General features: G+C 37.2%; 1 protein-coding gene across 2 annotated transcripts; it reads right to left on the bottom strand.

Annotated features, from left to right (window-relative positions):
* Positions 1-946: 946 nt before the first annotated feature.
* Positions 947-13,471, bottom strand: zgc:171422 (uncharacterized protein LOC100001353 homolog). Of its 2 annotated transcripts, none has more exons than XM_048154975.1 (8): positions 12,857-13,043; positions 10,004-10,096; positions 8,336-8,431; positions 6,475-6,585; positions 6,244-6,365; positions 5,649-5,925; positions 2,922-2,974; positions 947-2,827 (listed from the first exon to the last, which is right to left on the bottom strand). In XM_048154975.1, the coding sequence occupies exons 4-8, from the start codon at positions 6,564-6,566 to the stop codon at positions 1,605-1,607; spliced, it is 1,767 nt and encodes a 588-aa protein (XP_048010932.1). In that variant the 5' UTR covers positions 6,567-6,585; positions 8,336-8,431; positions 10,004-10,096; positions 12,857-13,043; the 3' UTR covers positions 947-1,604. The 2 variants fall into 2 exon arrangements, 1 of the variants encoding a protein (XP_048010932.1); XR_007179377.1 differs by lacking the exon at positions 947-2,827 and adding an exon at positions 13,325-13,471 and having other exon boundaries at positions 12,857-13,059.
* Positions 13,472-14,259: the final 788 nt, after the last annotated feature.

Raw genomic sequence — 14,259 nt, 5'->3', positions numbered from 1 at the left:
TATATTTCTACAGAAAATATCCATGGCACAAAACTATGTTACACATTAGTAATGCAAGAAAATGTTAAAGCTGCTCTTCAAATGACTTTGTTGTAGTGAAACAACTGCAGTTCAACGGCGGCGTCAGATTGGCAGAAAACATTTTAATTAAAGGGAAAGTTCACCTCAACTTATTTACTCACTCTTATGTCTGCAAGTCTTCTGAAGTCTTGGTTTTGTGTGGGAAACACACTTGAGCTTAAAGGGTTAGTTCACCCAAAAATGAAAATTCTGTCATTAATTACTCACCCTCATGTCGTTCCACACCCGTAAGACTTTCGTTCATCTTTGGAACACAAATTAAGATATTTTTGATGAAATCCGATGGCTCAGCCTGAATTGACAGCAAGATAATTAACACTTTCAGATGCCTAGAAAGCTACTAAAAACATATTTAAAACAGTTCATGTGACTACAGTGGTTCAACCTTAATATTACGAAGCGATGAGAATACTTTTTGTGCACCAAAAAAAACTAAATAACGACTTTATTCAACAATATCTAGTGATGGGCGATTTCAAAACACTGCTTCATGAAGCTTCGAAGCTTTACGAATCTTTTGTTTCGAATCAATGGTTCAGAGTGTGTATCAAACTGCCAAAGTTACGCAAACTATTGAAGTTTCGAAACACTTATGACGTAACGAAGCCTTGTTTACTAAAAATCACATGACTTTGGCAGTTTGATACGCACTCCGAATCACTGATTCGAAACAAAAGATTTGTAAAGCTTCGAAGCTTCATGAAGCAGTGTTTTGAAATCGCCCATCACTAGATATTGTTGAATAAAGTCGTTATTTTGTTTTTTTAGCGCACAAAAAGTATTCTCGCCACTTTATAATATTAAGGTTGAACCACTGTAGTCACATGAACTGTTTTAAATACGTCTTTAGTAGCTTTCTGGGCATCTGAAAGTGTTAATTGTCTTGCTGTCAATGGAGGCCTCACTGAGCCATTGGATTTTATCAAAAAGATCTTAATTTGTGTTCTGAAGATGAACAAAGGGGTGTGAAATTACATGAGGACGAGTATTTAGTGACAGAATTTTCATTTTTGTGTAAACTAACCCTTTAAGTTGTCATTCAGCAGTAGTACTCGCATTCAGTACGCTGTTCATTTTTGTTTCTTCGGAGACAATTATTTTTAATCAATCAGATTTGGTTAACAAATCAAACTGCTCTAGTTCTCAACTCAATAACTCAATGATCCGGCCACAGTTAACAGCTCAGAAGACAGGGAATATTATCATTGAATAAACAACTTGAATTTTAATTCATTACTCACAGAAAGGAATAATATGACTTGACAAGATTTGGAATATAACGCATAAGCTGTATGGACTATAATGATGACATTTGTCATTTTTAGAGCTTGAAAGATGTGGTCAACTATGAGCTTTCAAATGGAAAAGTTTCTTTTTGTGTTCCACAGAAAAACCACAACAGTAAACGGGTTTGGACATGGACATTGGTCATGAGGGCGAGTAAATAATGACAGGATTGAATTTTTTGATTGAACTATGTTTTCACTCCACACAAGGCACTCGGGATGACAACGTGATTCAAGTCAAACACTGTGGCTCTTCATGTGCCTGTTCAAGTGCGTACGACACGTGTAAGCCTTTGGGCACAGAGGACACGGGAACGGCCTCTTCCCAATATGAGTGTACATGTGCTTGCTCAAGTCATAGCGGCGGATGAATCGTTTCCCGCACTGTAAGCAGCAGTGTGGACGCTCTCCGGTGTGAAAGCACATGTGCGCCGTCAGGTGACTCGAAACCACGAATTTCTTGCTGCAGATTTTACACTGATACGGCTTTTCTCCCGTGTGAGAACGCAGATGCACCTGCAGGCATCCGGCGGAGACGAAACCCTTTCCGCACTGATGGCAAACGTACGGCTTCTCCCCAGTGTGAATCCTGATGTGGATTTTCAAATTCCCAGACAGTGAAAACTGCTTCTCGCAGTACGGACAGACGTGCGGCCGCTCGCCAGAATGACATCTCATGTGGGATTTTAATTGGATTTTGCTGTAAAACCGCTTTCCGCATTGCGAACATAGGAGAGGTTTTTCGCCCGTGTGATTTGAGAGGTGGGCGAGCAGGCTGCTGTTTGCCGAAAAGCACTTCCCGCACTGGTCGCATATATACGGCCTAAACTCTGCGTGCGTCTTCAGATGGCTTCTTAATTCGCTGTCGACGCTGAACGTCAAATCACAAAAACGACACTTTCCTGGCTGGCGTTCCGGTTTCGACGGGGGAGCGTCTTTAACTTTATGAGTCTTCTGGTGGATTAAACTGGCTCGGTACGAGCCGAAAGTCTCGTTGCATTGTTTACAGGTGTAGTTCCTTTTAACAGCAGGAGTTCGGTGAGCTCGCCGGTGACCGACCAGTCGTGACAGACTTGTGAACATCCGTCCACATTCAGGGCATTTGTGTGTGGTTTTCTCTTTGTGCACTCGGTTGTGTCTGTATAGGGTCCTGAGGGATCTAAAGTGGGCTGTGCATTTGATGCACTTGAAAATTCTGGTATTGCAGCTGATGTTCTTGTGCGCCGTCAGCTGCGTCAAATCGTCGAAAACTTGCCCACACTGATGACACTCGTGCGTCCCCGACTGGGTGTGAATTTCCTGGTGCTTGACAAGATCAGAGCGATAGATGAAGTATTTCGTGCACTGCTGACATTTGTGCACGGTTCTGCCTGCATAGTGGAAGCCTTTAGAGGGTGAGTTTGGGAAGGTGTCAAGAGCGGGCCGCTGGAGAGGCACAGCAGTCTGAAAAATTAAATCACCTAAAGGAAAACATTGGACAAACAGAGATGGTTTAGTCTAAAGATGATAAAAAGGTGTAATGAGAATCTTGACAGATATTCGGAAGGGCTGTACCTCTATGAGCATCATTGGTGGATGACGGTACGCTTGGCTCTTCTGAGTTATTCCTACAAAAAGAATAAACAGGATGTTTTACAAATCAAACATTTTTATATCTTAAAGGGTTAGTTCACTCCAAAATGAAAATTCTGTCATTTATTACTCACCCTCATGTCGTTCCACACCCGTAAGACCTTTGTTCATCTTTAGAACAAAAATTAAGATATTTTTGATGACAGAATGATGTCAGTAAAACTTTGACACCTTAAAAAGTTCATAAAGAGATTGTAAAACTAATCCATATGAATCGAGTGGTTTAGTCCAAATTTTCTGAAGAGGATCAATCGCTTGTTATGATGAACAGATTTTATTTAGGCTTTTAATCACATGTAAACCTTGATCAGCGAACATAAGCAGAAGCTCAACTGAACCTGAATAACGCACAAGAACAGATCTCTTCCAAAAGCTCAAATGTGCTCAAAAAGCTCAGAATGAACCTCATTGGTTGTGCAGCACGTTTAAGCTTCCGGAAGAGGTTTGTTCTTGTGCATTATTCAAAAAATTTGGACTAAACCGCTCGATTCATCTGGATTGCTCGATTCCAATTTCTTCATGAACTTTTTTTAGTTGCAAAGGCAGTCTATGAAAGGAAATCTGATTCATCAAAAATATCTTCATTTGTGTTCTGAAGATGAACGAAAGTCTTACGCATGTGGAACGACATGAGGGCGAGTAATTAATGACAGAAGTTTCATTTTGAGGTGAACTAACCCTTTAATTCAAGAACAGTACAGAGCAAATTTCATAGCAATGTGCTCAGTCCTAAAAAACAGACAGTAAGATAATAGGGAATATTACTCAAAGCAGACATTTTGATAACAGTCTGACAGTAATTATCTTGAAATTATTAATAAATGTTGTGAATTTGTTACACTCTCAGAAATTGCATATCAGAAAACTATCACCTACATCATTAACACCAACACCAAAAATGATTTCATTTGAGTGTGACAACTTCAATTTTGTGGCGTTCAACATATAAAATGCCCATATTGCTGATTTTGGAGCTTGAGCCTTGGACCCCAATGACTTTCACTGTATGGACAAAAACAGCTAAAAAAATTCTTCAAATGTGACCCTGAACCACAAAACCAGTCATAAGTCGCATGGGTAAATTTGTAGCAATAGCCAACAATACATTGTATGGGTCAAAATTATCGATTTTTCTTTTATGCCAAAAATCATTAGGATATCAGTGCTTCCCACACATAGACTTTACTTGGGCGGGCCGCCCACATATAATAACGGCCACCCAAGTATATTTGGAGACACATTTTTGCTCTTATTATTTTTATCCTCTTATACTTTTATATCCGCAAAAGAGAATGAAACCATCCGCAATCGAATAACTAGTCGTTTCGTACCTGCTCATTATGTGTGCGTCAGAACCGTTTACTCCCGCTAGCATTCCCACGTGCGCTGCATTCTGCAAAGTCACAAGGCGGCGCTGTTGCACGTTCTACAAGCTCGCGCAACAGTGCCTTAGACTGCTTCAAAGTGATTCTCAATCAATGAAAAGCACAGATTTATGCCAAGCGATTGCTAATGAACTCAAGTTGATGAATTAATACAAAGTCTACTTCATGGCCTTTATATAAAATGTTTCAGATGATTGTAAGAATCTGAAGGATTAGCATGTAATAGTACAGACATTTCAAAATAAGAGTCCTGGTGTATTTCGAGCTTGTTTATACTTAAAAGTCACACGCTACGTTTTTTTCTTTTTCTTTTGGGCATTATTGGTATTTTGGTTACACAATAAATTGTATTTAATTTGATTTCCATTTAATTCATAGTAAATTATTGTAGTCTCCCCCACAGGAAGAAAAGACTAAGAACATTATTTGACACATATATTATTCATTTTATAAATTTTACTAGTAAAATCTGTGTCCCATTCACTGAGAGAGACACTATATGACAGCAAGGAGAACATAGGAAAAGGTGAACCATTTAAATGCTGTAATTTTGCATAATTTACAATGCATAATAATGCATAATATTAGTATGTAATTAAATGTAATATGCTATGTAATTAAAATTAATTTCAATAAATAAAAATACTGTTAAAAATCACACATTATTTGTTTGTCACATGTAGTAGACCATTTCTGTGCCGTGGGTAATAGGAGGATTTTTCGCCCGGCTACCACCGCAAGTATATTTCAAACCTGTGGGAAGCACTGGATATTAAGTAAAGATCATGTTCCATGAAGATACTTTGTAAATTTCCTACCTTAAATATATCTAAAATGTATTTTTGTAAGTAATATGCATTGCTAAGGACTTTATTTGGACAACTTTAAAAGGTGATTTTCTCAATATTTAGATTTTTTTGTACCTCAGATTCCAAATTTTCAAATAGTTGTACCAAATTTATCCTAACAAACCATACATCAAATGGACAGCTTTTTTATTCAGTTTTCAGATGATGTATAAATTGACCCTTATGACTGGTTTTGTGGTCCAGGGTCACAAATATCTTTCTTTGTGTTCTACAGAAAAAAGAAAATTATACAAATCTGAAGAGATGAGAGTGATAGAAATGATTTTTGCACTATTCCTTCAAACTAAATTAAAAAAATAAATAATCTATTCAACTTCAGTAATTGATTAGTTGGTTGTTATATAACTAGCTGACCATCCTGCCCACACCTAGTAATATTGGTAACGTAAACGTACCGTTGCAATTCATCAGCGTTTGAGTTTGTTTCCTTTTCTCCATCACTGTCTCTGGAAGACTCTGATGATTCACAGCTGGAGCTGGATCCCACATCCTGGGCATTTGGATCACCTGTCCCAGTCTCCTTGTCCATACTATGTTGTTGGTTTGGCAGGTTTTTAGAATCAAGAGGCAGTAACTTGCCATCATCATTGTGCTGGTTTATAATGACCGAGTCGCCAACAGGCGGCAGTGACAATGATGATACTATTCGATCCTCAACTATTGATGGAAGAGCTTCAAAATAAAAATATGAAAACAAAATTAGCCATTGACCAATTGTGCTTAATAACTGTATTTTATAGTAATATAAGTGGGCCTCAATCTTCATCTGGTGCTCTGGTTAGCCGGATAAGTTTTAGTATATCTCAACATAAATTTGTGATTTTCCATTTTTATCTAGAAAGCTTATTCAGCTTTGTTAAAGAAACAGCCAATCAGAATTCTCAAACCTGTTTACTGGGCGAAGTAGATATCTCAGCTCTAATTCTCTAACATATCAAGTTCAACCTAAAGCATATGGAATAACACTAATATTCAAAGGCTAAATTTTACCATTTTTTTCCAAAGTCCCACAAACATCTGTCTTGCAGCAAGGATAGCAAATTGTGTGATTTGCAAACAGAGTCCACACATGCATCGAGCTCCCCAGGGTGACAGCTGAGCAACAATGAAAGCTGAAATGAAAGAAAATGAAGATTAAAAATACATTAAAAACACAAACAAATCTGTATAATAAGTAGCAGGCCTGAATCATTCAGATATGATAAGCGTGTATCATCAGACCTGTTTGAAGTTTGGTACAGGCAGAAGTTGCTCCAATCTGGAGAGGAAAAAGCCAACAAGGACTTGCAGTGCTTTATCAAAGTCAGGACCATACTCGACCGGAAATACTTCCTGAAACACAAAGACAAATTTCATTTGAAGTCTTCATGCAAACCTATCTGAAAAACAGCCATTAAGATTGAGCAACTTCCACTGCAGTTCATAGCACCTATGGTGCAGGTCGGACATCAAAGACATGTCTTTAGCACATGTTCACAAGACTCTGAAATGAAAGGTGCAAGAGAACTCTTATGGAGCTGAGAATAAACATTCACCCATAGACAAACAAAGTTTTCTGGGTTTTTTTACAGTTACACGTGTGGTTGGGTATTGTCTGAATTTAAGCGATTCCAATTCTGCTTATCGATTCCTATTCTTATCGATTCCCAGTTTTGATTCCAATAAAATAAAAAAATGTCAAATTAAAAGTCAAACATTTAAATAGCCTATATTTATTCTGTCTTTTTGCAAAACTTTCTGTAGCAACTGAATACTGTGAGCAAAAATCAGCAGCCTACAGAACAAAAATCAACAGCCGAACAGCGTAAGGAATACATACAGAAGGAGCTTTTGCCTATAGTTTTAACAATATACCACAGCAAAAACAATTAGAAAAACTAATATAAATTTCAAATTTCATTAGTAAAGACAAGTAGTCAGTAATAAAATAAGAACAAATAAATTAGCTATAGTACAAATAAATAAAACTCAACAAAGTTCAGGTGCAGAAACTGAAATCAGTTGTAATCAAATGTAAAGTAAGTTCTTTTTAAATTATACATTTATCTAAGGTTACAAAAGTTACTCAGTCAAGAAATTATTCAGTCAAGATCAGAAACTATCCATTTTAGACCTGGTTGCTCCTTCACGCTTAAAAAAAAAAAGATGAACCCTACTCCTTTCCTCGGGTCATTTTGACCCAAAATGATTATATTTTGAATTTTTAAAAATCTGGTGTTTATCTGAGTGGTCTAAAGCCCGGAACACACTAAGCTGACGGCGACAAACTAGTGGCGACGAAAGCGGCAGGGTTGGCTCACATCGGCAGCGTCTATGTCCAAAGTTGATCTGACACACCAAACTGACGCTCGACACCCGATGGCCAAGTAGTACGTCCATTCTGCGCCTGCGTAAGATGAAATGCCTTTCCGTACCAGCAGGTGGCAGTAGCTGAACAGCCAATCAGAATGATCAGATGGCCCGACTGACCTACGAGCTCCGACGCCGATTCAACATGTCGAATCGGCCAGACAAAAACCCAGACGAGAACAAACTTCAGCCGACAGTGCGGAACACACTGACAAAAACTGCCCGACGGCCGACCGCCGGCTTAGTGTGTTCCGGGCTTAAAACTTTCGCACTTGAAATGAGAATATACACACTCTCACACACACACACACACACACAAAAAAATGACAGGATTCATAGGATTTGTAGTTGTAATAAAAATGGTAACAAATCCTTCCCTTGCGGGTCAATTTGACCCCCATAAGGAATGAATGGGAAATGGGGGAAAACTATTTTTTTGGTCAAAAAATATATAAAGATCTGCCACAATCCAGAACACACACATGCTCAAATGAGACTAGAATATCCCCAATGCAGAACAGACTCACACAAACACATAGAAATACATAGAATCTCCATAGAAAAACTATAGGCCCCTCTAGTGGCAGTAATCATAAAATGCAGATTAATGTCATTCTCTTGTTCTCGTATACATCCATGCACGTTGTTTTTATCTGGAACATTTCATACTCAAGAATGTTTGTTCATCTGCAGTACGTCTCAAACTTTTTTAATGGATCTTGAAGGCACTGACCTGAAAGAAGTACTCTCTTTTCATGGAATCCTCTAGCAAACTCAGAACGAGTTGAAGTACGCTGTCTTGTAAGCTCTCCATGTCTGTGTCATTCACCTGTGGACAAACAGAAAATCAATTTAAGCCAACTGTGTCACAACAGCATTTACTAGCAAATGATGTGTGAAAAGCTTAGGTGTGTACTCCAGACATTACAGCTGTGCAGAGAGTGACCCAACCTCTGCGGCATCACCCACAAGAGCTTTCACAGTGAGGGCGGCATTGTTCTTAATGTTGTGATTCTGACAAAATGTTAATTGCCGCAGTCTATTTAAACAAATATTTAATTAATTTGATTTTTTTTCCCCCTTTGAAATGATTCATTGACTCACTCATAAAGACTTGTTTTATTACTAGATGAATCAGTATTTTTGAACTAATCTCTTGAATGAATGATTTAATGACAAATACATTTTTTAACAGTCACTTGTCACCACCTACTGTTGTAATAATGTAACTGATACAAACTTTATTTGAAACATCAAGTTATTTTCAAAAGGTGATTTGCTCTATTTTGATCACTACCGTAGACATCAGTGTTTATATTCAAACTATAAACTTTCATCCCAGTACTTCTGTGATCATTTGAATTACTGTAACAAAGAAATAATGATACTGTGTGGTTGAAAAGACTGTGAAGCTGTTTTTCATACCTGTACATGATAACTGCTCTCTCTGACTCAACAAACACAGATTTGAATTTTTGCTGTGATCATTCTTATCAAAGATTAATAGACATAGCCGAATCGCTGTCGTAGAGGAATAAGACTGCATGAGCGTCTGAATCGAGATTTTAACGATTAATCGTGCAGCTCTAGTATGGACAAAGTCAATTTTACAAAACCTTTGAAAAACACTGAATGATATTCATGTCCAAGGTATCTGCAGGTATCAGCATTTTAATATTTTTTAATACCATTTTCAAGACCTTTCCAAAAAGTTAAGACCCGTACATCACTTCCATTGGCTTCAATGCATACAAACAAAATCACCCTGCTCAGAGATGTACATTACAAATGAACAATGGACTTTAAAAAAAAAAATCTGTTTTGTAATAATAATACTGGACTGAAAATATAAAATGATACAAATAATAATAATGCATTTTTATTTGGGGATACAAAAATATAATAAGAGTAAAACATTTTTGTTTCAATTCACACGTGCATTATTGTATGACTTATTTTACGATTACCGTGGTGTCAATTCAGTTGCACCTTTGAAAAGTGAATTGAAGACATTTTAATGCTAATTAAGGCCACATTTTTACATTAAAACTTATTTTTACATTTTAAGACTTAAGGATCTATGGACACCATGAGGTCATTTACTGATGTTCTACAGGGGAATCGGTTTACTGCATACAATAAAAAAAATGATTATATGTAATCATAACATGCATACATAATCACAGTATTCTTCTGATATTAATCAGAATCATCTTGTAAACGTAAATGCAGTGGCATTGAGAAGATATACATTTGCATTTTGAGTGCTTCAGTTGAGTTTTATTAAAATCAGTAGATCAGTACTGGCCATGTATAATGCATTGCCTTCAAACATCAGCCCTTGCTAAGGAAAATAAAAACGTGTAATAGAAAAATGAAAAAACATTGAGATTCCACATACCTTTAATAAATCAGTAGTCTGAATTTGGTGAATGTGTGATTTGACAGTGTGAATGTCTGCAGGAAGCTCGCCTCGACACATCTCAAGAATCATCTAAAAGATTATTTAGTGAATAAAACACACAAAACATATGACAATTAATTCACAATGGACAACATTTAATAGGTTTTAAAGTTAACTACATCTCCAACAGCTCTTTAGGCCTGTTTGCAATATATTTCATTTATATCTGACAATAAAAAAAAAAGAAGGTCATTTACATGAAACTCTCAACTTACATAAAATTATTTTTCTCTTGTTTAAAGGTGTTATAGAGGATGTTTTCGACGACTGAGAAACCAAAGACTGTTAGTGAGTTTTTGAAATGAGCGCATGCGTAAGAACAACCCCCCTCCTTCACAGCTCATTTCGAGGGAACGCCTCCCAAAACTCGTGCACGAGTATTTGAACACGAGTGTTTACCACCGGCATTCGCTGTGGCGTGTTAGTGGATTCATTATGTCGGACTCACCACAGGTAACTCATGATCTGCAGTTGTTACTCCTGACAAAAAACATTGCATGCGGCGCCTGTGGAGTGTGGAAAGTTACTGGAGCGTGCAGCCGCGCACGTCTCTCACAAGGAACGTAATGGGAGTGACTGACAAGCCAGAGGGCCAATCGTTTATGCGATGATCGCGTAAACGATTGGCTGATGTTTTTAAGGCCCTACCTCGTGCACAGATGATGTATATTAATATTATTACTTTCAGTGCACCTAATAAATAGTCTTTTATCAGTTAGTAAAGACAGTTTCAAGTAATATTGCAAAAATGTATAAAACAAAACATCCTCTATAGCACCTTTAAGTAACAAACTAGACTAAATCTTTTTGATTTTAAATTCAGTTTCACTTTTTAAATTGACAAATACACTTTACTCTTTGGTTTTTATTAACAAAAAACTAAGCTTAATTAAAAGCTCTTTAACAATATTAAAGAGCATTCAGCTCCTTAAAGGATTAGTTCACTTTCAAACGAAAATGACCCCAAGCTTTACTCACCCTCAAGCCATCCTAGGTGTATATGACTTTCTTCTTTCTGATGAACAGACATATGAATAAATATCCTGAAGCATCCAAGCTTTATAATGGCAGTGAACAGGATCATAAAGTATGAGCTGAAGAAAGTGTCTCCATCCATCATAAATGTACTCCACACGGCTTCAGGGGGGTTAATAAAGGCCTTCTGAAGTGAATCGATGCATTTGTGCAAAACAAATATCCATATTTAACAAGTTATGAAGTAAAATATCTAGCTTTCGCCAGACTACCTTCCATATTCAAATTACGAAAAAAAAAAAAAAAAAAAAACGAACTGGTGTTGCGTCAGTTAATCTTTTGCCGTACGTTGAAAAGGGAAGGTGTAGGACGTAGCGTAAGCTTTTTGAACAGCGAGAGTTTTACACTTTCTTTTTAAGTTGAATACAGAAGGCGGTCCGGCAGGATATTTTACTTCGTAACTTATATATTTTTTTACACAAATGCATCGCTTTGCTTCAGAAGGCCTTTATTAACCAACCGGAGCCGTGTGGAGTACATTATGATGGATCCCGCTCACTGCAGATGTGTCAAGATATTTATTAATATTTCACAGATTGTGTTCATCAGAAAGAAGAAAGTCAAATGCTGCGTCCCAATTCGCATACTATCCATCCTAAATAGTATTCGAAAAAATAATTAGTATGTCCCAAATCGTAGTATGTTGAAATTAGTATTCCAAAGATACCCGGATGGTCTACTTTTTCAGATGCAGATCCGTGCACGCTCTAACGGCTAATATTGACCATAACACATTGCGCTGTGGACGAGGATTCGATTAGAACTACAAATACGAATAAAAAGTGTTAAAAAACTACAAACATGACGGATGTGCGAGACCGACGGTTAAGGGGGCTTGAATGATTAATAATCAGTATCTAACTTGACAAAAAGATATTTACTAAATGTTATCCACATTATATTTCATCTGCAACAGCATTTTTATAATGATGCGTTTGGTCATTAACTTTCAAATGCATCATTATGCAAAGATGAAGAGAGTTCTCTGCATGAAAGACCCATGACTGGCAGATAAACGTGCGACTACATTTCTCTCCGATACGGTAGGAAATTAAATGTAATTGAATGTGAAGGATTTTAATTGCGGCAAGATGATTGACAGGACAGTTTGAACGACAGAATGTCTGTTAAAGACGCAATTATGACGCGGTAGTATGTCCCAAAGCTTGCATACTCTTCTGCTACACACTCAAAAGTATGTGCTTTTTCTTTACAAAAACAGTACATACTTTTAGGACATAGTATAAGTAGGCGAATTGGGACGCAGCAATATACACCTAGGATGGCTTGAGAGTGAGTAAAGCTTGGGGTAATTTTCATTTGAAAGTGAACTAATCCTTTAGAGACTTTAGCCCACATTCCACTTTTTGGAAATGAAAAACTCTTTTGCAGCAGTATGCTTAACCATTAAACAATTATTAAATATTGCATATTGTTCTGAAAGTAAGTAGGGTCTCATTTCAAAGGCTGCGAAGGTCACGTTTGTTGTCTGTTAGCTCTTATGAGCCGTAATTACTGTAATTTCTTTCTTACTTCAGAATGTGATGTTGCTCTCCTGAAATGACACACAGGTAGTAACCTTCTTGACACACACTGACTGTATCTATTAAGTCTGGGTGTCAGGAAATGTGTTGCATGTGCAAGGATCCAGCACTAACACATTATCTAACAGTGGACTGACACATTTCACCACTGTAACTGCGTCAGGAGAGCAAACCTCAATGAAAACAAATACTGTACATAAACACATCTAACCTTAGCTCGCAGCCCTACTATCAAAGTGGCTCTCTGCCTCCTGCTTAACAGTTCTGGCACGAGGTTTGTCATCACAGAAACAAATTCTTCCAGTTTTCCAAACTGCTCCACATTCTGTTCCTGGACAACTTGCCACATGAAGGCAGATGTTAGACGAAGGGGAGAAACCAGCAGGCGAAGTGAGGAGAGAGGAGGGACAGACTCTACAGAGAGATACAAACATTTATTAAAATTATTAAAAATGTATATTCATTTACACGTAAAAAAAGATATTGTAACAAAACGACAAATAATAACGTTACATGCCAGAAAATGATCTATCAGTCTCATCCAACATGATGTACTAGCTGTGTAACGTTACTTCAAAGCTATGATACTCTACATCAGTCTAGCCGTGAGAAATACTGTAGCATTATACATCTAACGACAAATAATTTAAATCATTGCAAGGTAGATAATTATACACACCCATTGCTTCTTTCTTTAAAAATATTTGGACTGACAAACAGTCTTGTTTCCAACTTCGTCCGTTGACTCGTTCCGTTACACACTGCGCATGCGCATGAAATAGAACCAAGAGCGGCAAAGAAGGCAAGAAGGTGTAGTTTTAATGGGGCGGGGTTATCTGCTTTGGCGTTGTCTCTGATTGGTCAGGCGCGATGGTTGTGAATAATAATTATCCAATTTTTGCTTTCACTTTGTATCTATTTTTTTTTTTTAAATATATGTTTTAAAGGTCATAAATGACATTACTCAAGTAAAATATATTATCTAAACTACTTTCTGAAGCAGCGTATAAGCGTCTGTCACGTGATATATGTTATTTTTCTCAGCGAAGCTAAAAGTGGACCAATCACAGTCGTTTGTGATTATTGGATTCGGATGTATTTTAAAATCATTTTTATTCAGATTAATGGGGCCAGATTGTCAGGTGGCAATCTGTGCATCAATCTGATTTAAAAGATTATTCGTTTAGTGTATAAATATCTCTAGTGAGACGAAAAACCTCTGGAGATTTGAATGAGGTGCTATTGACACTCCGCCTCATGAGCCATCAGGCACCCCCTGGAGGAAAAAGACTTTCTGTTCTTTGTTATAGGCTATTGTCATTAGCCGCCCAAACAGCACACATGTATCTTTAAACCTTCCTCGCATCTTCTTTCTTTCAGTTGTTTGCTGCACACAACGACAATGTACTGCCATCTACAGTTTAATACTAGTGTATAGTTACTGTAAACAACTCATTTTATCCACCACTGTCATAAAAAAGTAAAAAAGAAGAAAGTAAACTAATAAAAGAAACAATAATACATTGTTTGACGGAGATCCTAAAATGTTTTTATTATTATTTTAACAATAACTATGAAGGTCACTGGTTGAAAAGGTTTTTTTTTTTTTTTTTT

Source organism: Megalobrama amblycephala, linkage group LG14, assembly GCF_018812025.1.
Source record: "Megalobrama amblycephala isolate DHTTF-2021 linkage group LG14, ASM1881202v1, whole genome shotgun sequence".
Taxonomy (NCBI): Eukaryota; Metazoa; Chordata; class Actinopteri; order Cypriniformes; family Xenocyprididae; genus Megalobrama; species Megalobrama amblycephala.
Note: the sequence above shows the minus strand (reverse complement) of the source record. Positions and strands in the feature narration are given on the sequence as shown.